At 42.0% G+C, this 27,102-nt stretch overlaps 1 protein-coding gene across 1 annotated transcript in view; it reads right to left on the bottom strand.

Annotated features, from left to right (window-relative positions):
* The window catches only part of sugct (succinyl-CoA:glutarate-CoA transferase), a 61,278-nt gene that overhangs the window by 27,300 nt on the left and 6,876 nt on the right, over positions 1–27,102 (bottom strand). Inside the window, exons 9-12 of the mRNA XM_047568611.1 lie at positions 22,631–22,726; positions 17,603–17,674; positions 17,144–17,241; positions 16,385–16,487 (exon numbers count right to left, since the gene is read on the bottom strand). Coding sequence (XP_047424567.1) covers positions 16,385–16,487; positions 17,144–17,241; positions 17,603–17,674; positions 22,631–22,726 — 369 coding nt within the window. The remainder of the gene's footprint in view (positions 1–16,384; positions 16,488–17,143; positions 17,242–17,602; positions 17,675–22,630; positions 22,727–27,102) is intronic.

The raw sequence follows: 27,102 nt of genomic DNA, 5'->3' as shown, positions 1-27,102 counted from the left end.
ATTCCAAGCATGTGAAAGCAAACTTGGCCAGTTGAGCCAATTCTGACTGTTGCCCTATTGAAAAAGATTTCTCTGTCCTCTGTTGGAATTTGTGGCTAAGCCGTCTTTTAAATATCGTCCGGTCACAGAGTTCCAGGATCTAAAGGCGTTTGTGTTTTATTCTCACATTCAACTGCTGCATTTATGCTTTGACGGTTTGTTAGTTACCGTGGTTTATTCCAATAATGAAATAAGTGATGATCTGACAGGAAACATTCACTTCACACCGAGTTGGTGTTTGTGTCATCCAGTTCCTCAGAGGAGCCGTGAGTTCTGTGAAATTATGCTTTTCATCCAATATATAATCAGTCGGATAAAAAGAATAAAATGGCGCTCCTTTATTCTTTGTCACCTGATGTTAGTAAGATTCTCTGTTTTGCATCAAAAATTTTTACACTGCAACCAGCTCCACCTTCAGTGTTGCCAGATGTATGGTAATTATCATATTTGTACGATAATTTCACTGTTTCTGTATGATGCACGATCAATAATTCCAAAAATCCTATGACATATGATTATTTAACCCCTTTAATACATGACAAACACATGATACATCCTGCTCTGCGCCTGACACCTCTCTAGAGTCAATCAAGAGAAACATGTGGTTTTCACCCAGCCAATCAGCAAAGATCACTCTACCTCATGGAACACGTCATTATAGCATTTAACCAATCAGCAGAGGCCCAGAACACATCCAACTTCCTTGTTTTTTCTGAAATCAGAAAATGGCATTTTTTTCATACGGTCTATGATGTGAAATGATGTGAAAAAGAATTCACACAGACATACATTTAGACATAGCCCGACCAGTAGTAAGCTGTACTTGGCCTTTTTTTCTTTATAAATAAGTCAGTACAATAATAATGTAATGTTGTACTGTAGCCGATGGTCCTGAATGACATCAAATCAGGTGTGTATGATGATTCCCCAAAATACGATAATTTTAAGCTTCTGGTACGATAATTTGTCATTTCCCATATGGCAAAAATGTCCGCTTTTACGTGCTGCTACTGAGGTTACCTGTGCTAGCATTAGCACCTAGCTGGTCTGCCTGGTGTAGTCAAATTTCCTGTCTTGTCTGCTTTAACTGACTTATTCCATTTGACGACAACATGAAATATATCCGACTCAAGTGTTGTGTGTTTGTGTTGATGTTGTAGCTATTTACACTTTAATGACGATTTTTGGTTGGGGGATATGGACTAAAAAATAAAGTTTCTACAAAATAAAGTCTCTAGAGAAAAATATTACACAAAGATAGAGGCGTATAACTGACACCTGATCAAATATGAGGCTTGAGTTGAGTTTGTCTTTTTTTTTTTTTTTTTAAGATAGCAGACCTTTTGTTCAGACCAATGCGCAGACCAGTTTCATTCACATTTTCTCTGAGATGCTCTCATACTTTGCAGCATACCTGGATTTTATCAAATCCACCTCTCACACTTTCCCAGATGTGATCCTGAGGGTTTCCCCCTGATTATTTCCTTACATTACTCTCCCTCAGGTCCATCGTATCCTCCGCCCACCCTGATTACTGTCAACAAAAAGCCTGACTTATGTCTTCTCCACACGGTCATTCAGAGGTCACAGAAGTGTTTTGGACATCTGACCTAATAACTCTTGTTCACAAAGTCGTGGTGGGTTACACTCAATGAAGGAGTCTGGGGGTGTGCTCAAAAGCCCAGGAACAAGCTCCGTAAGCAGGCCTTAAAAACTCCAGATGAAACAGATGAACCTGGCAGGGGAATCAACGACGAACCTCTAGTCAAAGTGTTACTCTGCCTGCTGCGTGATGTTTGCCTTAGATCGTTGCCTCCTTGTGGCTGGTATGTAGATCAGAACTATTTCCTTTTGACTAACAGCTTTGAAGAACCAGGTACATCAAACTAACACTAAAGAACTATAATGTAGTTCGACAGTGTCTCCTCATGTCTCCTGCTGGACAAAAAAAGTTGCACTTGAACGCACCACAGAGACTACAGCCAATGACCAGCTGGCACAAAGGTCTGCACCTGAGACAAAATAATTCTTCATACCAGCAGGTGGCAATAGTCTGTATTCATCATTCAAGTGGAAAAACAGATACCAGCTAACATTAGCTGGGAGGCTAGGAAGCTAGGAAGTGCTACTCATAGGTAGGAGGCTAGGAAGAGCTACTAGCTACTAGCTTCCAAGCTTGTAAGAGCTACAAACCATTTGTGTTTATTTAATCCTAGGTTATCATGTTGTGGAGCTATCTGTAGATTCTAATGTTCAGGTGAGATGAAGATATACAATTAAAAGAACATTTGTTGTTTTGTTTCATTTCAACACTTCCTGTTTATCTTCTTGTGCCCTGGTTTTTATCAGCCAATAAGAGAACAGAACAGAACACAGCACCAGCACCAGCACCAGCAGGCAGCAGACCATCGACTCAGTCTATCATGGTCCTCATGGCTCTGCCCTTGAATCAAGTCAAGGTATGACACTTTGGGCAGTGAGTGTGTGAGGTGTAAAAGAAGGAAGTTACCAATATGCAACAATCAATGATTTAAAAGAGGTACCACTTCACTAACCTCTGCAGAGGAGATGTTGGGGGTCTCTGCAAGAACCATAATAAGAGCTAAGAGATGACACATTCGGACACATTCAGCTTTCCAGCCAGTGGAAAGAGAATGTGAAGGACACGCAGTCTGGATAGAAAGTCATCCACCTAAAGACGTTTCAGAAAATTCAAAGGACAAGTTGCTGATTTGAACTGGTCTGCTTCCACTTTGAACCTATGCTTGTGCGTAAAGCTGTGCAGAGTCCTGTCAGCTCCTCCGGGAAAAATAAAGTTTTAACGAGCAGCTGCTGCTGTAGTTGGCCGGCAGCCTGTAACCACAGCGTGACCTCTGACCTCTGACCAGGTCACTGAGAGTCAGGAAGCAAGACGTGAACACGCTGCGGACTCCGACATTAACGCGATCAGTTATCGATGTGTCGTTGGGGAGCTTTAATTCCTGGAAAGCAGCATTAAGGAATTCCAGGTCTTCCAGGTGTCTCGAGGATCTGACCTGGTTTCAAACTTAAACAGCTGTCAGGATGGATGATTAATGCACTGAAGGAGCGGCCGATCACAAAATGAATCAACTCAAATTTCACAGCCATGACTCTGCACTCCCTCTCTCCACTGAAGTCAGTTTAAACCAAAGTTTGTGATCCCATTTCATCTGTGGTCTCATGTAAACATTAAGGTGTTCAAGCCAAGCCTTCAGAGATGATTAAGACGCTCTACAACCTCCGTATCATAAATCATTCCATCAGACAGGAGACACGTGTCGTCAGACCATTATCCAATGAAATGACGATAAAGACTCATCCAACTTCCTGTCATTAAGTTGTCTTTTCTCTCTACATCCATCTTCACATATTAGCCAGACACTTTCATACCATCCGGAAGCATTTAGGACACCTGAATGCATCTTTAATCTTTATCATTAACTCTTATGGGACTCAGCATATGGAACTTCTATTAGTATTAGTGGGTCTTCTTATTCAGGTCCATCAATGGACAATAATGTATGTTAAGAGTGGACAGATCAAGAACGGATGAGTGACATGAAGAATGAGATGAAGCAAAGGATGAGTTGAGATCAATTAACTCCCAACAGGCTCCGGATTATGAAATGGAAAAGCTTTTTCTGCTCTACATGAAAGACAAAACGATTGTCCAGCATCAGGGAGCCAGCTCACTTAGAAAAGCTTTCCTTCCATCACTACAGTTCTTTATCATTTCATTCATATGGCAGCCTGTAATCTGACCTCCAACAGCCTCCTTTTGTTTTCTTCACTGACGTATTTCTGACGTTCAGGAAGTCTGCTTGTTCACTTTGTGGAAACAAACATTCGGTTTCTGCCACGTTTCTGGTTCACTGAGCTGAATTCACTCCATGTTAAGATCTGAATCACATTCAGAGACAGACTGGTCAAAATAAACCGGACCCACAAGGTGCTCTCTTCTTCTCAGCTTCGATCGTCTTTCAACGACACGATCAAGACACGATCAAGACACGATCAAGCATTCACCGCTAGAAAGGAAGGTCTTAGAATAAATCTGTTGTCTTGTCCTGCAGGATGATAAGAGCTATAAGTCGCAGGAGACGGCAGTGGCTTGGAACAGCTCCTCCTAACTGAGTTTCAGAAGTCTTCACGGGAAAAAGACAAACGTGTTCAGGCCATTATTCTTTTAGAAGACAGGCAGTAATCAGTGAAGGAAACAAACCTTACAGGAATTCAAGAGCTCTCATGAAAACTCAAACAAACCGTGAGGAACACCTGCCAAAGAAAACGTAGTCACTCATTCCTGGAGTGATCTCTGATACCGGGGGAGCTCCCCGATGGAGCTCTGCTAATGAGGATGGCAGAAGTTATTTAGAAAAGAAAAAGCTCAGCAGGTGTCAGGAGCTCAATGTGTCTGTTCTCCTACTTTATGATCTCAGATTAAAAGCTGAGTCAGATCTAAACTTGAAAACCAGGAAATTAGCGTCCGGTAGAAAAATGCGCATTGATCTGCAGCATAAACGTCATCAATGCTGGTTTATTTAACACTCATTCAGAGCTCAAATGATTGAAATAAAACCAATGAACAGCAGAAACAGCCACAGTGAGCTACACACGCCTATTAGGACATCCACTAATCAGACCTGACATTATTATCAGGTAGTGATTATTATTATTATGGAAGGATTTGACTTCGACAAACTGTAATGTCAAGACTACTTGGTCAGAGCATCTCCAGGACTGCAGCTCTTGTGGTATGTTACTGGTTTGCGGTGATCATTATCAAGTACCAAAAAGTTGTCCAAGGAAGGAGAAGAACCAGAGACGGGTCATGGATGGATCTTTGAGAAGACTAGAAAAAAAAAATATTTCCAATCAAACAGAATGCTGAAAAAGTTGATGCTAGTTCTAATAGAGAGGAGTCACACAGTAGACCTCAATTTGTTTTCTATGGGCCAGACCAGACAGGGAATCCATGGTGACACTTGTCCACTGATGAAAGCTCCTGTCAAATGGACATGGAAGCGCCAGAACTGGACTATGGAGATATGGACGAAAGTGGCCTGGTCCGATGAAGACTAGGTGCATTTCTTACCTGGGAAACACATGGTACCAGGATACATCATGGAAAGAAGACAAGAAGCTGTCAACATTGCTGCAGACCATGACCATCCTTTCATAGAGACATGTTCCCTGGTGGCCTATTTCAGAAGCATAATGCTCCCCGGTTCAGGAATGGCTTGAGGAACACAACAGTTTCAAGGTATTAACCTGGCCTCCAAATTCCCCAGATCTTACTCGAATCCAGCATCTGTGGGATGTTCTGGACAAACAAGTCCAATCTATGCAGGCCCCACCTCTCAACCTGCTGGACTTGAAGGATCAGCAGTTGTGGGTAAAGTAGTGACGGTAAGACATATGGGCTCAGTGAGGTCAGAGCTGTGTGCTGTTGTACAGTCTGATGGCAGTGGGCACGAAGGAGCGGGATGATCCTCTGGCTGAATGAGCTGCCCATCAGCCATAGCTCATCGTGCAGAGGGTGAGAGGGATTGTCCAATATTGCACAGATTTTGTCCTTCATCCTCTTCTCAGCCACTGTTTCTAAGCAGTCCAAATTCAATCCCACCACCCAGCAGCTTTCATCACCAGTTTATTGAGTCTGTTGACCTCACCAGTCTTGGCCCTGGCCCATCAGCACACCACAGCAAAGAAGAGCACCCTGGCCATAGACCATAGACTGGTAGAAGGTCTTGAGGAGTCTACTACAGACGCCAAACGACCTCAGTCTCCTCAGGAAGAACATCCTGTTTTGTCCTTTCCTGTAGAGGGCGTCCGTATTATGAGACCAGTCCAGTTTATTGTTGATGTGGACCCCAAGGAACTTGTACGAGTAATGTTAGTCATAATGTTATGGCCCACTCAAGATGGTGGAATCTCAAGATGAATTGTTGATCAACTAAAAGAAAAAATATAGTTTACATAAAAAGTAAAAAAGAGAGATCGGCCATTTCTTGGACAAACCTTAAACGTATACTGATGTCACTGAGGTCCATGAATCACTAACAAGAAAACTTTTCTCTAAATGTGAGCCAAATATTTCAGAATATGAATCATGTTCTGTCTACAAATGTGAAGAATGTTTTTGTGCCTTTTCTAAAAGCATCCTGGGAGGTCTGAGTGACACATGAACTAAAGGAGCAGACTATTTGGACTATCTGAACAACCATCATTAGATTTGAATATAAGAAATATCAAGAGAACAGAGATGCATGGGAAGCATTTATTCCCTCTGACATTTACATACTATAACATACTGTAAAACGTGCAGGGGAAAGTGACAAGCAGCACTTTTACTAAAAGGTACTGACTCAGTAAGTAATTCTTTCATAAATCTCAGTGCTCCTCCGCATTTGGATGCTTAGAAAGACTGCTCTTTCTAAGCAGCACTAGTGTTGTTTCGGTTCATCATCTGTGGTTTCTATTCAGAATGATGGATCACTCACCCAGGAGAAGTCTGATAACATCCTTTAAAAAATGAGCGCCAGAGAAGGCCTCCAGCATTCACCTACAAGTCTGTTTTCTACTTTTCCTTCATGCATTTTTGATTCACCTTGTTGACTCCATTACCAAAAAAAAAAAAAAAAAAAGATGCTGCTAGCAACAGAGTTTTGAGAATCTCTCCCTGGTGACTCAACAGTGATTAATCGTTTGCCACACAAAGCCAATTTATCTGGTAGAGGTAAAACGAGGCTGACAGAGCATCGGTCAGAGACACTTAAATTTACCCAAATCACAACTTTACATCGACATCACAACACGGACTAATGTTGAAAATCAAAAACAGAAACATATCCCGGAAAGGGCAATTAAATCGCAGAGAGTAAGCTCAAAGAGCAGACTGCCTCATGCCCTAGTCATCAAGATACTTACACGTATTGGTATTAAATTACATGACCAGCGTCATCGAGAAAGTCTTGGCCCTTTAAGCAGTTTAATATTTTAGTGACTATTGAAATCTTTAGTCTTTACAAGCGGGAGGATATAGTTGTTTATCCAGATTTTCCAAGAAGACTAGCCTTTCTTCAGAGGGTTGTTTAAGATCCCTTGCAACAGAGACCTGATGGGTCTGAAGGGTTTCCGGTTGAATTATACCAAAGGATGATTGAATATTCAACCATTCATCCCTCTGTACTCATAAAACCCTGTCCTACAACTGACAGAACCTTTCAGAGGAAACTGAAAACACAGCATCTCATTTTTTCATGTCATACATGGACTGAACTTTAAAAGTAAAATGCTGAGCTGAAAGTGAGTAAACACGCTTTTACATCCACCAGGGGTCAAAGCTATCGGCTAACGAGACCATCAATCAATTCCCCGCATGAATATTAAGTTTTTTTTCCAATGATGGAAACTTCATATTGGAGTTAAATTTGAGCATCAATCCTCCACACACCTCCGCATCCATCAGCTCAGACTGCCACTCGAACAGAGCAGAAATATATTTCCCTAGAGCGATGTTCAGCTGTCAGCTTGTGGCTTATCCAGGTTATTTGGGAGCAGTTGGCTTTAGGTCTGCATGACCTGGAGGAACCCCGATGCTGTCAGCATGACTTTAAATTTGGCCTATCCTAAAAAAAAAAAAAAAAAAAAAACCCAAACCATTTGTCAATATCTGCTGAGAAGGAATCTGTTTAAGAGTGAAGAAACCTTCCTTCCTCCTTTAAAACGAGCGGCCATTCACTGCTTCCTGGTTACTGTTGGAAACCTTCCTCTGTGATGGAATCCCCTCTGTGTGATAGTTAAGCATCAGTTTCAAAGTTTTCTTTCAGTCCCATCATGTGATGACATGATGCCAACACTTTCACTTTAATGCCTCTGGAGAAAAATAAATCACACAAGGTACAGAATGACTCCAAGACCTAACAAAATACCTCCAGACTACATGAACCGCTCTATGGATCGATTCATCTTTCACTAACAGAAATACCATCATGGTTGATAATTATAAACAAAATCTGACAGCCACTATAAGAGTCTGGATCTCCGATGGTTTCATGCCAGCGACCTCGGAGGAAGCTCTCCGCCTGTCCTTGCTTCTTCAGTCCGATCATTTGGCCTCTGGTCCAGCCTGTATGAAGGGAGTGTCTCCAAAGAATGTGACTGGAGGCTCCCTTTGCTTTCCATTCAACAGTGTGAGGTCCTCGCGCCCTGGGAGTAGGAGTGCACTGGAAAATGTCTTTTCTGCAACATAATTTTTATGGTATTTCTACTTTATCTGACAATTTCCTGACAGTAATAAAGGTTATTTGTGGAACTTGTGTCAAACCAAAGATACAAAAGGCTTTAAAGAAGACAAAAGACTATACTTCAACAATCAAAACTGAGGCACACAAGTGTGGTAAATATCAAACACAAAAACTGCAAGAAAATGCTCTGACATCACTAATGTAAAGACTCTTTCCTCTTCTCATTTCCTCTAACCACAAGAAGTTCGAGCTCAAAGGCTCACTGTGTAAAGAGGTTTAATTTCCCAGGGAAGGTTAACGGTCAGTATCCCGGCTGTGTTGACCCCTGTTTTCGGTATCTGATGTGACTTCCCTGTGAAGCAGTAAAAGCAACTAAACATTTAGTGATAACTGCTGATCAGTTATCAGTTGATCAAGCTCAGAAGAATCTTTTTTTCAGAACATTACAGCTTCAGTTCTGAGATGATGATGGGTTTCCTCCACAAATGTCTAATGAAACAAGGCCAGGACTTTGACTTGACTATTACAAAACATTTATTTTGTCCTTCTTTAAGCATTCCTTTAAAAGTTTACTTTTGATCCTCACAGATATATAATAGTGTCTCATTTCAAATGGGTATCTATCGTGTATCTTTTTCAATTGTTTGATTGGATTCTCTTGTGACTTACTTGTGTGAAACTCTTCAAATGTTTTGAGGGTTTTTTTTTATGGGAGAAATGTAGAAAATTCTTAGCAGCAGTTTACATTTCTCCAATCTCATCATACACTGTATAATGACATCAAAGGGCATTCCATTTTATTTGTGCAAAGAGAGACAATAATATCACTAAAAGAGGTTTGGTTCCCAAGAAATGAACACTGTCACAGTCTCAGAAGTAGTTCCATTCAGCAAGACACAAGACCTTCTCAGTAAAAAGAAGACCTACTGAAACTCACAGTACTGGAGGTTTAAATTCCATAAGCAGGTCATGTGTATGGGTAATATTTCCATACCATTAGCAAGCAGATAATGCTAGGTCTAGCCAAGAGGGAAGATATGTCAGAGGGTTTAGTTAATTGTTTAGGCCGTTAAGTCAGGGGTTGAATTCCCAAGAAAAAGAGACTAGCCTTGGAAAGAACAAAGCTCTGCATTAGAGATTCAAGCCAACAGCTTTTCAGTAGTTGATCCCAAACTGCCAAGAAGTTACAACCATTTAGGCAAAGCACCAACAAAGCCAGGGTGAAGTAGTTTGGACTGCTCCTGCAGGGGATTCAATTCTGCAATCACTAAGAGAGCAGGTCAATATCCTGTTTAGGCCAAAGCATTAAACGGGGTATTTGGGTTAGAAGCACAGAGCTTTAGACAAACAGGCAAAGCAATAAAACAGTGCAAACTGCGCCAGCAACGTGAGCATAATCAACTTCCATCAACATTAGGGCTGGGGGTTCTATCTCTCAAGGCACTGTTCAGGCCTCTGAGGTAAGGCAGTCATGTTACATATGATTTAATTTCCTGTTCCAGTACTAAAAAGCTTTGATTCCCTATTCACAAGGCACTAGCGCTGCCAGAGGTGGGTGGCCTGAAGAGGACCTGATCTTACATGAGAGGCATCCACTACGGAGGCTGTTTAGGTTTCAGCTGGGATAAATCAAGCACACCTCCAGCGGGTGGGATATTAAAGCCATATTTAGCTGAATATTTTCTGCAGGATCTGGCCGCTACCCAGACGGCATGACAGATACATGGATAGAGAGTTTTTATTCGTAAAGATGCGGTTACTGTTGAACCCCAGAGGCAGAGGCAGAGGGGACGCACAGCCGTGAGAACTTCAGGATGATAAGGAAAGAAAAAAACCCCGATAAAAGAAAAATGAAAATGTGAAAAGGCTGAGTCATATGTCACTCATTCCACCTGTTCACCAGGGATCAGTGCTTGTAAGGCTTCAAATTCTTGCATAAAGCTGAGTTTGTAGTTTTGGTTTGTGGGCAAGTTTGACTTGAGATGTTCTCTTTCTATTCCTGACAAAGTGGTACTGTCAAGTAAATGTGAAGTAAGACCAGGTTAGATTTGAGAAACAGGGGATAGTGGTTTATTCATTAAAGTGTTGACAAAATGACCAGAAAGTTGCATTGTGGGTCAGTGGTGCCTTCATGTTGTGACAGTATATTTACATAGACAAAGCCAACGGTTTGTAATGTCAAACTGACTCCTGGCACTTCGTTCACACAATCAGACTACAAGTCTCATATTTAAATACATCAATAAGTTCAATCCAAGACAAAAAATGACTTGGTTTTTAAACTCTGTCTTTCATATGAGGATGAAATCCTGTAAAGGTCCATCAGCGATGTCTCGACCAGAGAACATGAATGTTAATGAATGAATGTTAATGAAACTCAGCGCTGAACTGATGATTATGGATGTGTATCATTAAGATTCTATCTGATACCGGAGCCAAAGTGGTTCTTCTGAAACGGTGCCAGAACTTTAAAATTGAAAACTTACAAACTTAAAAACGGGGCCTTTTTACTTTTAATGTGATGTAAATGTTGAACAGAATATTACTACTGTTAGCATCAGCACCGTAAGCATCATGGTACTCAGTATCAGGACCCATCCCTACTGGTGATAGGAGACTTGAAGTGGCCGGTGCCAAGTTGAACTAATCTTAATTTTGCAGACCACATCGCCCACCATTCAAACTCCTACCTCCAAATTCACATTGCTGAGTGGGGTTGGAGAAATATTGATAAAATGACTGTGGATGAACCAAGGTCTGAAGAGAGTTGCATTATGGGTTGATTGTAGCTTCATGTCATCATGCTATGTTCACACAGAAGAAGTTGGTGATTTGTGACATCCAACAACATCTGACACCAGGTGCTACAATGAATTAGTTTGATTTACGAAGTACTGTGTATCGCAGATGAGCTTTATTAAACATCAACTGATTTGTAGCTGTTGTCACCAATTTAACGTGGAGGAAATCTGGTGTTCTGAATCAGACGTAAACCATAGCAACAGGAGCTAAGGCTAACGGGTACTGTAGTATTTGAAGCCATCCACCTGCAGGAGACGACCAGGTTTGTCAGTGGAAATAATTCAAAGTGACAGTGGGAACATGAACCTGTAACACCGCTACATTATCCAGGGAACTCCCGAGGGCACAGGCTGAGGAACACAAAGAAGACCATTTGGGAAAACTTCAGGAAGCAGCAGCTAAACGGAGCAGTGAGATAGATGAGAGGCAGCAGAAAGGAGAGAGGGGCGTTGTTCCAAATCACTTCCAGATTTCAGGTTCAGAGTGGTGACTTTCTAAACCCGTTACTGGCAAGAGCTTCACTGCAGAACTGCTGTGCTCTGTACACGCTTTGTTCACGATTTAAGGGACACGCTGCTGGTTTTAGTCCAATAACTTAAATTCATCTGAAATTCAGATTAAAATATTCAATGACAATTTATCCTACGATTTGAAGATAACTGAAGAAAACCATCTGACAGGACTTCCCTCGCAGGGTAGAATTATTTACTATAACCACAGATTCTGCTTTCTTTCTGTCCACAGCGTAACTGCTGCTTTCATCACTTCCTGACTTCCCAAACTACAGTAAGGGACGTAGTCACAGTAACTAATTACTGTGTGCATTAATAACGTGTTAAAAAATAAATTATGGTGGAAGTTAACTCTGACAGAGACAGATTTGGACGCCAACCAGAAGCTTAAAACCTGTCAGTTGGATATGATTTCACTTTGTCGGCTGAAGCCTTCTGCAGTCATAGACCTCTACAATAGACCACACACAACAAAACACTGTGACATGGGCCGCAAATGAATTTATTCTATTGTTAATGGAATAATTTCACAGACTTTACTGGTTTGTGTTACATATATAGGATTAACACAAAAGCAACGTGTACAACATGGGATTAACCGATTAATATCCCATGTTACTTTGACTATTGCACTAAATGTCTTTGTATTTGAAGATACAGGTCCAAGGCCCCGTAATGATCCATGTGAATCTTCATATATTTCAGTGCTTCAATTCTTTTTTTTTTTTAATTAAAGGCAGAAAGATGTAATTTTTTTTTAACATAAATGTGAAGCATTATAGAACAGGACTAGGGAAAAAAAAAGAAGAAGAAAAAAGTGAGAGTGAATGAATTCAGACTTCTGAGTAGTGACTTTAATCTCATAAGTTTTATTATTTTTTATAGTTTAAAGATAGTGCTGTTACAACCCAGCACACATGATTTATTTTTTTGATTTATGATCCATTTTTTCCTTGCTGTCGATTAGGTCCTGAGTTCATTATGTTAACATAGAAGCTTTATACATTATACACATACTTGGTATGTTTTGTGACATTTCGAGCATATGAGACTTGCCTCTCATATTATTATCATTATTATTATCATTAGAATGATTAAATATTATCACTATAATCATAATTTGAAGGTCCATGCCCACAATATTAGGTGGTCATAATGTTATGCACAGAACTGTTTCGTCTGTTTTCGTCCCATTTTCCCTCCTATTGGATAAGTTTGTCCCCTTTGTGTCCCTCCTTCCTCGTCCCCTGCGTCCTGATAACTGCAGGGCCTCTGTTTCCCAAACAAAGACATCTGCAGCACTGAACACATTTCCTCCAAGTCTTCAGGTTTAAAAGACTGGCGGGGAGTTTGTGTTTTTATCAGAAACATCTGTGGGTGGTGTCCAGATGAAAGTCATCACGAGTGTCTGGAACAACCAGATACTCACCTGGAATTAGAGGAACCTGTGTTGGTCCCGTCTCCAATGAACCATCAATGTCCTGCACCTCAACGTGTGAAATAAACTTTTAGGGGACAGATGTTTTGTTATAAATCAGTTTTCCAGTTTGATATAGATGACTAACTTTACTCTTCCTTCACTCTTTCAAACCCTCTGTCTTCTCTGGATAACACTGTTATCAGCTGTAGATCTTATTCAGGTGTAGGTGGACAGTTTAATCCTGTTCCTGTGTTTTACACTTTCTTCCTGGATTTTATCTTTTGAGTGAACTAACTGTCCAGGTGGTAACTTCCAGGTCTGAGCAATGAAGTGAGATTCATCAGGTGGCTACTTATTACTTATTATTAAACATGTTCACAGCCTGGAACAAAAAATGGTTTTAGTTTTAACCGTTTATTTCACTATTCATGACAACTGTACGGGGGTGAATTCTCTTTCTAACTCATTTGTTTTTTTTTAATAAGGTTTCAAATTTAGCATAATTAGTTACATTACCCATGGTTTTATATTATTAATTGTTCTTTCAGCTTTATTCTCCAGGCCAGTAAGTTACCTACTTTTTCCCCTTGGACATAATATGTTTGTTTAGTCCACATTAAGCTTTTAGCCACTTAATCAGTCGTCAATTTATCATCTGCTAACAGGATTTGGAGAGTTGGGTGGGCAGGTCACAACGTCCCACCTACATTAGCTCCACCCCATCACAACCCGTATGTCCATATTTGGAGTGTGGGGGCGGAGTAAAGCTCATCCAACATGGCTGCCGCCAGCTCCACCCACATCTGGCTTCATTTTGGAGGTTCAGAATCCGGTGGGTTTGTCCACAGTATAAACAGTCAGTGGGGACATCAGGAGCTGGAGGACGGAGAAGCTTCACAGGGAACATCTCATTTTCAGTGCACATGGATGGAGGAGGTTGGTCTGTAAAATCCCAGCTCCTGTAGTTTCTGTGTTGAACATCTGTAACATGTGTCTCACAGGTGTGTGTTTGTGTGTTTGTGTGTGTGCAAACTAATTTAGTCGAAAACAAGTTGCTGCAGCTCGCTCACAGAGGCAGATGGGCTGGTCTGTCACACTCTGAGTCACAGCTCGTATACGTCAGCGCTGCCAGGTGGTGATCGGAGCGATCTGCTGTCCTCAAAACACACATTCAGAGACTTCATGGCCTGAAAACAACTTCACCAACGCCCTGACATCTTTACCCTTCCTGTCGATACGACTTCAGAGAGAATATTCACCAAACAACATCCTCTTGAGGGGGCGGTGCAAATATTTACTGTTGGTTTGTCTGTGGCTGGAATGAATCCGTTCTCTCTGAGCACGTCTGGCTGGACGTGGGGTTAACTTCAGGTGACCAGTTCCTCGGAGGGACATCTTGCTCATCTTCTACTACAACTATTACTTCTTCTCTTTCTTCTCCACGTTCCTCTTTCCTTCCTCCTTTTCATCCTTCTCCACATTCTCCACATTCTTCATCTCCTCCTCCCTCTCACTCCCCTCCATGTTTTTCTACTACTTTTTCTCATCCTCCACGTCCTTCACCACGTTTTTCGTTCCTCTCCTTCTCTAGTTCAAAACATGTTCTCTGATCAGAATAACTAATGATCATTGATTATTGTCCATGTAAACTTTAACAGTCACTCCACGTGTTCGGGGACATGTGCGTAGTAAGTGTTATTCATCCGTGAATCTGAGGACAGAGCTTCTTGGAGTGTTTTCGTCGGTTAGCATCGCCTCCTTCCAGACTGGAGGAAGTCCTCACATCCGCTATGAGCCGCGGCTCATTTAGACAGAGTTCACAACTGATGGGATGAAAGCAAAATGTACACCGATGGAAACTTTGCGGGCTACAGCCTTCATGTAACTCACACATCCCTCAGATGATGTGTCAGCCCAACACAAGCAGACACTGATGAAAACAAATGAGTGTGAGTGGAAGGAGGTGGGACACAGAGCCGGTCCTCCCGTTTGATTGGACGGAGGCAGCGAACTGTCTGGCTCACTAGCCGCTAATCAAGGTGTTTGTTTTGATTTTAGAGAGAGACAGAAAAGAGACAGGAAGAGGCTCTGAGGGATCCATTTGCCTCTACACATTCACACCACATGTCCTGTTGCTTTGTTCTCAACACACACACACAGCGCTGAGGCCAGTTTGTTACTGTAACACAGAGTTGTGTAACCTCTAAGCAGTGACTAGTGAGCTTTTACTCCATAAGGAGGCACCATAGAAAGGATAACAAAACAGCTCCTCTAAAAAGAAGCCAAAGCTAGAAGAGCTCCCCCTGGTGGCAGCCTGCATGAATACTGTATCGTTAAAAGCATGTGATCACAAATATTCACTTTATTGTTTTCTTGTTATTTATTGTTGGAACTGAAATAGTTACTGTCGACCGTAACTACGACACAACAAAAACATCCACAAACTCATCTGACAGCCCTCCAGAACAGAACTGAAGAAGTAAGATAGATATATAAAATATATCTCGGACTGCTTTTCAAGATGAAAATTAAATTTGCTTGTTATGGGTGGAGGTTGTGCAAAGCGTGGAATTAATTAAACAGTAAGTGGAGTAAGTCTGGAGGAAGTGTGGGCGGCTCATTGATATCAGGGCTCCACATGCCTCCACTCTCAGACTGTAGCACAAGTTTGGTCCATGCAAGGAAGTGGGGACACGTTGTCCATATTTATATAGAGTCTATGAGAGGGACAGGGTCTAGGAGGAGCAGCCATTTTGCATTGGTTCTTTCAAAGACTACTGCTAACCCTACTGAGCATGTGCAGAGGACATGCTCACAGTTTATTTCCACAGAGATTCTTTTCTTCATCTTTGTCTTCTTTCCTATTTCTTTACAACTGGAGGATCACGGGTTTGATGTCGCAGAAAGGGACAAACATATTTTGACTCCTCATGACTTGGGGTCCATTACTTAAAGTAAGGTTGTGGAGCTCAACATGTTTGGAGTCGGGGCCGGGCTGCCATCTTCCAAACTTCCCTACGACCCACAACGTCAGAACCGACGCCTCCCTTAACTTTACCTTCCACATTCAAGTTCACTCTGCACCCACACAACACAGCACAGTTCTTCACTTCCTATGTTTTGTAGATGTCCTGTACCAACTGTTTTGTCCCTGTCCTGAAAGTGTTTGTGTTATTTGTGTGGAATATATATATATATATATAAATATTTATATATATATTTTTTTAAAATCACAACTTTTAGCTTTTTTCATAGAGGTAAGATTTCCACCCCATCCAAACATTAAGAGACTTGTTGGAACAATATTTCCTCAAAACCCAGCAGCATCCTGGAGAACTGACCTGTGTGTCGCTGAACACTTCCTGGATGCTGTTGATTGGTCCAACGGGGACACCTGAGCCCTGGAACCTGCTCAGCCAATCGGCTGTCATCTCCTGCAGAAACCTGACAGAAACATTTTTTTTTTTTACTCGCCTACATGCACATAACACACTTGTATATATGACACACATGACTGGGGGCAGACAGAAGAACAATCAACTGGATCTGTGTGTGTGGGGGTACGTCTGTATATAAATATGGACAACGCATCACCACTTCATTGCATTGGCCACACTAGTCCAGTCAGAGAGCAAGCCACGAAACTGATGCTTCCTCCAGACTCACTCGTGTTTTGATTTAATTAATCCTACACTCTGCTCTACCTCCCTAAGCCCCAAGGAAATGTCTCACAGTCCTACAGGACCTCTTCATAGAGCGATCCATCAACATATCACATCCTGAAAACTCAGACAAAACTCAGAAATCCTAATACTCATGTGTCAGTATTATATTAACTCCATTAAATGAGAAAAAACAGGCTTATATTTGAAATTATTTGACGTGTATTTTAGTGTTTTAATTTGGCCCAAATCCCGCCCACTAACATGGAGGAGGTGGAGCTTATATAATCTATACTGCAGCCAGCCACCAGGGGGAGCTCTACTCGCTTTGCCTTGATTTAGGGGAACTGTTCTGACGTCCATATTTATTTACACTCTGTGGTGTGTACCTCTGTGTGAGAGTGTGTGTGTGTTGCGTGTTTGTGTGTTTCCACATACCTCTGTGTGAGTGTGTGCAGCAACTGTTTACGGTTTTGGACTCTTAGCTTATTGGTTTTGTATTTTGGGTCGTCTGTGAGCTCCATCAGGCCCAGAACCTGGACAAACAACAACCATCAAGAATAATCAACAAAATAATGAACATTCCCAGGCTCAAAACAATGCGACAAGTCTGTAATTAATGGATACCGTTTAAAAACAAAGGGCATTTACAATCAAACAATAAAGGAGTTAAATGTGAGACTATGCAGAATGAAGCCCAGCTCATTTATAACTCTATGCCTTGGCGACAGATGTGATTGGCCGTAAACAGTTTTCTGGTCCCTCCTTCAGCCTGTTGGTTGTTTTCCTGGATTAGTTTGTGATTTAAGGTGAACCAAGTCTCAGTTTGAACCTGCAGCAGACTTTCTAACATGACAACATATTAGTTTGATGGTTCGGCTGGAAGAAAGGACTCACCTGACACACATTGACAAACTGTTTGTCGTTGCCCGCAGCCACAACAATGTGTCCGTCTTTGGTTTGGAAAGCCTGAAACAGAAAGAGGAAACGGCACCTGGTTCAACACCGGAAAAGAAAAACGTCAAATAGACCCGTTCACAGTTTATAAACAATGTGGTGTGTTTATGAGGGGCGGGGCTTAGCTGGAGGCAAAACATATAGCTTTTAAACACTGGTTAGCATATTTCAGCTAACTCTTTTAGCAAGAATGGACGAGCAAAACTCATATTTTAGAAAATTTACTAATGCACTCACTTCCCAAGACCATGAGAACGTAGAAAATGCAACTTCTGCCTGGACACCTCTGTAACATACAACTAATGGTGCGTTAGCTGAACTAGTGGTTAGCATTAGTATTAACATGTAACAAGAAACCCCAAAATAATGATTAACTTAACATAATTTCAGTCACATTTTATTCGAACCCATAACGTTATCCAGGCTGAAACTCATTACATATTAATCTGACCTGTGTTTTGCCTCCTTTCTTTTAATCGCGTTCAACCAAACTCGTCTACGACTGGAAGTGGCTGGTACCCGATAAAACATCAAGTTAGTAACCATAACCCCAAAAATACAGCAAGACCACATTTTCGTGGCTGAAAGCGACGTGTTTGCCTCCAGTTAACATAGTGACGTCACAGTGATGTAGGCCATGAAGGGGTATTTATGGATAGGGACCAATTTGCCCCCATCTCTTGAAGCATCCTCTTTGCTGGCAAAGACCAAATGAAAAAGTATTTAATCAATCAACATTAGTGTGGTATAATTATTTTTGTCTGTTTGGCATGGCTGTTTCTTGTAATTGTTGTTCTAAATTATTGAGTTTACTAAATTAAATGATTGACTGTTTTGATTTTAGTAGAAAAGCTGAGTGACTCATTTTCACTATTTGAATTTGCTGGTTCTTTGTCTTCAGGAGAATTAGCTTCCATTTGTTGTCCATCGACAAGTGAATCCGACATCTCTGAACTTTTGGAAGTCAGGAAGTAGAGAAGAATCAGCAGAGAGGTCGACTTCATGTTGTTGACTTTGGGGATGAAATCATTTGGACGGCGCCGCTCCGTCCCAGCAGGTAGATATGAAATTTGCTCTAATTAAATAGGAGGGTCGGAAGACTGGAGGCAAGTCCTCGGTGACTTTTAAAATCTGTTTAATAACTTGGAGCACACCAGAGGAAAGCTGTTCTTTTTTTTTTTGTCTATTTTTTTTAACCTCATCCGCCTCCTCCTCCTCCTAATCTTCTCTCAACTTTCTCAAGTTCTCCTTCCTCCTCCTCCTCTTCCTCCCTCAGAACTGCCTGTAATAAAAACTCTTCACCACATAAAAGAGCTGCTGTCGTACATCACAACACACACACTGCAGCGACACACTGTGCATTCAGACCACTAACCCTTTAGTCACACTGTTCCGACCACCGCCTCACTTTCATCCCCAGCCTCGGGGAGTTGTGGGTAACCCAGTCCACCCAGGGACTACGATGGGACGTTCACCCGCAAAACCCCAAACAGTCCTCGGAGAGGACGGGGGGGCGGCACATGCCAACCCCCACCCGCCCCCGCTGGCTGCAAATCAAACGCAAACGCCAACTTCCAAGGAACCCGTTGAAAAGCCAGAGCCGCTGACCTCCTCGTTTCACAGCTTCTCGGTCTCGTTGGGCTCCAGGGTCGGTTTCCTATTCGCTTCAACCTGCCCGGATAGAACCAGATCCAGAACAAGTTGAAACAAAGACGAGGGAAGAGTCCAGCTGTCTTTGTTCTACCTTTCTTTTTGTTTTGCTTTAGACAGATTATTCAGACAGATAATTCCCTGCTGGAGGACCAGGTGGAGACCAAAAACAGAGCTAAAACAGGCCGTGTCCTGCAGTTAATCGGGTCGCGCAGACTCTGACTTCACATGATTTCACACGAGGAAACGTATGTTTTATGTTATTTTCAGCGCTGTCAAAGGTCATAACGAGTTATTATCATCTTTTGGAACCACACAGATCTAATGATTGAACGATATCATGCAGATGGAGTCATCTTCTCTCTTTGCAGTTACCCCCGGAAAACATCGAGCCTCGAACACACAGCTGATTCAGAGCCATCGTCCTCCTCACCAAGACATGCAGCTTATTTCTGGAGCATTTATTAACTCTGAGGTTCTTTCAGAGAATATATATAATATATATTGACTAGTGAGGGACTGGTAATAACTTGTCTAATATATCTATTATATATAATATAATAACAGACGTCTGTCCAGTCTCTTAGAGTTCCTTATCCTTCAGGTTTGGATAAAAAGGTCCAACTTTCATCCTCGGTAAAGTCCACTTCAGCCAAACAGATTAATCTCCTGAGACCCAGTGTCCTCATATGGGGACAGTACCTTTTTTTTTTGTTTGTTTTGTTTGTTTGCAGCTTATTCTGCTTCATTTAGACCTGTTGTCCTCATACAGAGACTCTTTAGTCTGTCATGTCCTGGCAGCCAAGGATCAATACACTTGTTCATTTATGTTTATTAACTTTTCTAGTTTCACATGACATGAAATTTAACTAAGTACTCGTTTGAGGACGTTGGTGTTTCATCGTTTCCAATTCTGCTTTTGCTTTAAAATGCAGTTTTTTCATATTTTGCTTCACATTGGTGACGGAAATTGTGAAATGCAGTGAAATAATCCCTGTGTTCACATCATTTTTTTTTTATTATTTTTTTTTTTTGAAAACCTACTTCCTGGTCAAAGATGATGCTTATTTTTTTTATAAGTCTTATGTTCTACTAATCCCAAATACCTAAAGATCTTATCTTAAAGACATTAAGATGAATTGCAAAGAAACGCTTGGGTCTCAGGAGGTTAATGGATCTGCACCACATCTTGTAGGTACAGTACTCAGAAAGGGTTTCCACAGTCCTCCAGCAGTTATCTGTTCTTGAGTTTTGAGCAAGTCTTGTGGAAAACAGGCCAACTTCCACTTCCCTCGTTGAGGTCTATAAATCAGAGCAGTCTTTGTGGTGAGTTGATCACCGCTGTGCTCTAAACTCAGATTTATTTATTATGTTAACAGCTGAATTAGAAATCTAACAGAAACTCTCTCATGGATCAGCATGATGTGCTGCAGGACCTGGTCCTTCCTCTGACTAATGAAGTTTAACTTTCATTTATTCTGTACTTCTCTTGTCTCCATGTTCAACTTTCCCTCCCTGACTTTCTTGGATGTCTCTATTTTGGCGGGGGCTTGAATTGACCCGTCTCAGAAATCCGACGTGAACTTGAAAAAGCGTCGTCTGGGGACGGATGACTTCTCCGAGCTCTAACATCTCCCTTGCGATGCCGCAACCGCAACACCAATAATTCTGTTGTTTCAACTGTCGCGACCCGTCTGTTCCACTTTCATCTCCACCGCCCGGGGGGAGGGGAGGAGGGAGCTCGGCATTGTGGGTAGGGCGGTTCACACAAGGATTAGATCCGAACGTCGGACAATAAAGCTGCGGTGGGTGAGAGACGACGACCACAAGAATCAGCCGCCACGTTTATCTGAGTGTGTGAGTAACATCTCCCTGAGGCCGGGGTTAATGTGAAGCAGACTGACACATGGACATGTTTTCTGTCTTTTTATCTAGTCTGTGTATTAAATAGCAACATTTAACATTTAAACATTTAAAATACAGCAGGTTACGAAGGTCAGCTGCTTCCTTTTGAGAGTCCTCAAACCTTTACTCCAGAGCACAGGTGTCAAAGGTCTAATCTGGCTGGCACAACATTGGAGTTAATATCTTCAAAGTAACTACTATTCCGAGGTTTACACCGTTTTAGTTAAAGTTGTGAACATAACAACACCAGCTGTTTTTCCAAAAATAAAAGTGATATTTCAGAAATTTCGTATTTGTACGTGTTTCATCCTTCCATCCTGCGATAAATGAGCTTGTAGCTGATTCGTGTGCGTTATTTTTCCATGTGCTGGAGGATGTCGTACACATCGGCCTGACTCCACCTGACACGGTCAGAGAGGTGGAGTGTGACAGGAGACACACCTGTCAGTCAAAGAGGCCATGCCCCCAGCCTCTACTGTTCATCCACCTTGATATAATTTAAACAGGTGTGTTTTGGAAACATTCATCAGGAAGTGAGACGTTAGAGACCAGACTTAGTTGAACACCAGCTCTTCCTCCCTCCCTTCCTCCCTCCCTCCCACTGTCTTTGTGGTGCATTCCAGTGCCATCCGGCCTTGTTGTCGTGTACTGTACGTTGGGACAGAGCTTGGCCTGTGTGGTTGTTTCTCCATCAGTTTGTGTGCGTGTGTCGTGTGCAGAGCTTATTTTTTTCTGTTCTCCTTTTAAATTCTTTTAAATCCTGCCAGAGAAGACACCACGCCATCGCTGAGAGTCACCACAGCAGAGGAGATCAACAGATTCCTGCGGTATGTCACTGTAAAACTTCTTCAGCCAAAGATTTATCTGCGTTGGCCCGTCGGGGGAGTTCATGCTCTTATTGTGAAAATATCCAGCCGACGCCTCCAAGGGAGGCAGGGGAGTCGGGGGAGAAGAGAAATGCGCCTCACTGGAGTCTCTGATGTTTTTAATAAGCATAGAAAAAGAAAATAACTTAAGGATTCTTTTATCATGTCTTCTAGGAGGTGTCTGCTCTGATTTACAGAACACGGATATGGAGAGTGTGGTTGATATACGAGCACATAATGAGCGAGGAAACACCAAATCACTTCCACACCAGCGCTAATCGCCTCTAATTGTTTTCTAATGCTTTTATCGGGGCTCGTCTCCTCCTCCATCCTCTCTCCTCTCTACCCCCTCCTTCCTCCTCCTTCCTCCTTCCTCTCTCCTCCCTCCTCCATCCTCTCTCCTCCCTGACATCAGTTCTTCTCTGGTCCTGGTTCACAGAGAATTAAACAATGATAATATGACATTTATTGGGTGGGGGCATCCTTCCTCCTCTTTCTATCCATCCTTCCCTCTCTCCTTCAGCCCTCAGAGGGTGGTGTTATTTACCTGGTAAGGTACGATGCTCTCGTGGGCCGTCCCCCACCTCCTCCCCTCCTTCCCTGCGTTCAGGTAGTTTGCAGCAACGTGGCTCAGACAGGAAACCTGAGAAAACACATCACACAGGACGAGTTCCAGTTCCCTCATCTCCTCCACTCTCCTCACCTCCTCATCTCTCCCTTCATCTCTCCAGCTCTCCTCTCATCCCTCCCTCCATCTCTCCCTTCATCTCTCCAGCTCTCCTCTCATCTCTCCCTCCATCTCTCCCTTCATCCCTCCTCTCATCTCTCCCTTCATCTCTCCAGCTCTCCTCTCATCTCTCCCTCCATCTCTCCCTTCATCCCTCCTCTCATCTCTCCCTTCATCTCTCCCTTCATCCCTCCCTTCATCTCTCCATCTCTCCCTTCATCTCTCCCTTCATCTCTCCCTTCATCTCTCCCTTCATCTCTCCATCTCTCCCTTCATCTCTCCCTTCATCTCTCCCTTCATCCCTCCCTTCATCTCTCCCTTCATCTCTCCATCTCTCCCTTCATCCCTCCCTTCATCTCTCCATCTCTCCCTTCATCTCTCCCTTCATCTCTCCTTTCATCCCTCCCTTCATCTCTCCATCTCTCCTTTCATCTCTCCCTTCATCTCTCCCTTTATCTCTCCATCTCTCCCTTCATCTCTCCATCTCTCCTTTCATCTCTCCATCTCTCCCTTCATCTCTCCATCTCTCCTTTCATCTCTCCCTTCATCTCTCCTTTCATCTCTCCATCTCTCCTTTCACCTCCCTTCATCTCTCCTTTCATCTCTCCTTTCATCTCTCCATCTCTCCCTTCATCTCTTCATCTCTCCCTTCATCTCTCCCTCCATCTCTCCATCCCTCCCTTCATCTCTTCATCTCTCCATCTCTCCCTTCATCTCTCCATATCTCTTCATACCTGAAATCATCTCTGCTCCCAGGATCCTCCTCCTCCTCCTCCCACTATTACCACTATTACCACTATTACTACCTGCTTCAGATGGTTGAAAGTCCGTGGATCCTGTTTTTAACCCTGAACCACTGAATGGAGGGACATAAACACGTATGTAAACATAAACATAAACAAGTAGCCACGTATGTAAATATAAATGTAAACACGTACCTACATATGTAAATGTAAATATAAACACGTACCTACATATGTAAATATAAATATAAACACGTACCCACGTATGTAAATATAAATGTAAACATGTACCTACGTATGTAAAAGCGTTGAGCGGCAGTATTACGTGTAAATGAAATCCAGACGAATGCAGACATGTAATCACACTGGAAACTGACTCCCACTCAATATTTTCACTGAGTCTGACTCAATAAAAGTTTTATTAGTTTGCTTCACAGCTTTTGATTTGACGGTTTTCATTTTGAAATAATTAGAATTATTGAACACACTTCCTTACGTACAATATTCAAGCGCTGACAGGAAACTTGAATCGGTGCCACAGGGCTGACGATTAATTATGATGCCATCCCAAATTATTTATACAGTACAGGACGCATAGAATATCATGAGTTTTTAACAGTCCATCTTTAAAATTACCGTAATAACACAAATAAGCAAATAGACATAGATACAAAATAAAATGCTTTTGGGACGTGGTATTCTATGGGCTAATGTATGCTACATTAAATAAAGCATCAGCGAATACACTTAAACACTAAAATAAAAACATAAAGTTTAGCTGGCTCATGTTACGTATGGAGCATTTTGACCAACTCTCTGATAACTGTAAATCTCCACGGTCTAAATTAGATCCAGGCCGGTCTCTGAAGTACTGACCAGAGCCATATATACACTAGAGAGAGTCGGTCCAACCAGGGAACGGAGCATCTGATCTGTCCCTCTATGCTGATTGGTTCTGAGCTGGTCACATGTTTCATGGGCATCTAACCAATATTCACCCATAGAGAAGTGGCAATAACAGAGAATAAAGTTGTATTAAAAGTTAAAATATGCCACAGGATCAGGAAAACATGGAGGAAACTCCACCGTTTCCCCAGTGAACAAAAACAGAGAAAGTTATGGAGCAGAAGATTAAAAGGAAGAACTGGACGTCAGCTGGTTTCTCTCTATTATGTGATGAGGTAAATGTCAATGTCTCTGTTTGACATTTGTTAAGATTTTATATAGAAAAATAAAGTCACACCATCATTAATGTGAACCTTGATCTCAGAAACACCCAACACCACTTTACACATGAATGAAGTCTGAAGTTAGCCTAGCCTTATGCTAGCTCTATGCTAGCCTAATGCTAGCTAGTTATCTAGACTAAAAGCTCAGAAAAATAGCAGCTAGCGTCATATATACTGTGAAACCCATGTGTTTTTGTAATTTATGTCCATGTAGACACATTTAATTTAACTTTACCTCAGTTACTACTAACTTATTATGGCTAGCGTGCTAATGCTATAATGCTAATACTAAATAACAGTGAGACTAGTTTAATAGTATTTATAATTTCTCAGAGTAATTTGAACCTTTTAATGGTGATGGAGGAGAAGGTAAACACAGCATCATGACTGATGAGGTGATTTTACAGAATCATTTAAGATATTTAAAGGAAGTAGACGCTGGGATATTTAAGTGAGGACCTTTTACATATTAATAACATTTATAGGAACGTTATTGGTGGAAATAAGACATTTATTTCAACCCCATAGGGTTACGCTGTAGAATCTAACCTCTAATTGAACAAACATGGTTTGAGTTGGACAGACTCTCTCTTATATACGGCTCTGGTACTAAAGCAGTATGGAAATCCCAGAGGCATCACCTCACGTTTCTAGTAGAAAAAGACGCTGCTGATCCATCTGCTCTTCTATCCGTGTGACATATTTTTTCTAAACCCGTTTTGAATGAGACTAGATGAATGAGTGAAGAAATGTAGACGATCACATGGGAGGAGAGAAGCAGCGGAAGATCAGAGGTGGTCGTAACGCTTTAACAGACGCTGACATGATGGAGGAGAGGCAGCTCGCGCTCGGATGGGTGGCGCCGTCACTCACTCGCTCTGTTTAGAAACTGATATTATTCTCCGTTTAAGCTGGAAACCCACCACAGGACCCGGTCTGGTACCAGCTACAGGCTGCACCACTTTCAGAGGCTGAAACAGATCGAACACTGAAAGGAGGCGCAGTGGTCGTTCACTGCAGTGTTTAACCTGGATGTGTCTCTCCATGTGTCGTGCTACAAACACACTCTCCGGCAAAGTAAGAGAGTAAAGTAAGAAGAAAGAAAGCTCGATGCTCCCTGCAGCCTCAGACAAAGACTGACAAGTATTCACAGCTTCTAGAAGTCAGCTGGATTCATAAAAATGATAAAAATGATAATAATAAATCTGTTTGCGTCAAAGCTACATTTCCACAGCACAGTGCAAAAAAACATATCTTCGTGTCTAAAAGTCCAAAGCTTCTCGTCTTCACATCTGAGCGAAGGCGGCCGTGGGATCTGCATGTTCTACTCTGAACGTACCAGAAAACGTTGAGGTTTCGAGGTCTGATGATAACAGCCAGGAAAGACTTTCTCATGTTCACGCAGCACGACAACTTCAGACGTACAAGTGTCGAGCTTTAGTCGCAGAGGAGCTCGAAGCTGCTCCAGGACCAGCAGGTAAACGCTGGTAAAGACCATCTGAAAACAGTCGGCAAGGATTTCATGGATCAACCACCCGTCCATACACTCCTAAACTAAGCTGATTTATCATTATTATTATTTCATTTTTCTAACTCTGATTAGAAGCAGAATAGTTTTATATTTTTGAATATAATCATATATTTTTTCTGGACTAATTAATTGAATTGAATTAATAATTAATACATTAAAAATGAATCTAATTAGTAATTAGATGACTATTTTTAACTCGGACTAGAAACTGAATACTTTAAAATTAAATAGAAGCTGAGTATTTCTTTGAACTGATTTTTGTAATTAAACAGAAGCTGAATATATTTTAAAGTCTGGATAGAAGGCGAATATTTTTAACTCCTCTGAGCGTAGGTAGCAGACATTTCTGTGCTTTGATTCTGACCTCCGTCTGCAAACTGAATTTCTCTCTGGAGGACCATAGAGTGTGAGATGAGCTGGACCTCGGCCCGTGTCTCAGGTGAAACATGAGAATATCAAAAAACATAAAACATGCTTTTAAAAGCAACACTGTCACATGAGTGGTGCAAATCAAAGGCGCCGCGGGCGTCTCGAATACCTCAGAGTCCAGGACGACGCGTGTTCCCATCCGTCTCCGAGTCCTGGACGGCTTTAGGATTACGTATCGCTGGGTTTGTTTAAACAGGGACGAAATATTGATGGTTCTGTTTAAAGTGGTCGGACTTCTCAGGATAAATCAGTGGCTTGTTTAAATACCTGCAGGTTCACACACACACTCTGTGACAGCCTCTGCTTATCCCCTCCATCCAAAACACCCCATCGATCTGGACAGAGGCAGACACCCAGCAT

Source organism: Mugil cephalus, chromosome 18 (assembly GCF_022458985.1).
Source record: "Mugil cephalus isolate CIBA_MC_2020 chromosome 18, CIBA_Mcephalus_1.1, whole genome shotgun sequence".
In the NCBI taxonomy this organism is placed as follows: Eukaryota; Metazoa; Chordata; class Actinopteri; order Mugiliformes; family Mugilidae; genus Mugil; species Mugil cephalus.
The sequence above is the reverse complement of the archived record's forward strand: the minus strand, read 5'-3'. Positions and strand labels throughout refer to the sequence as shown.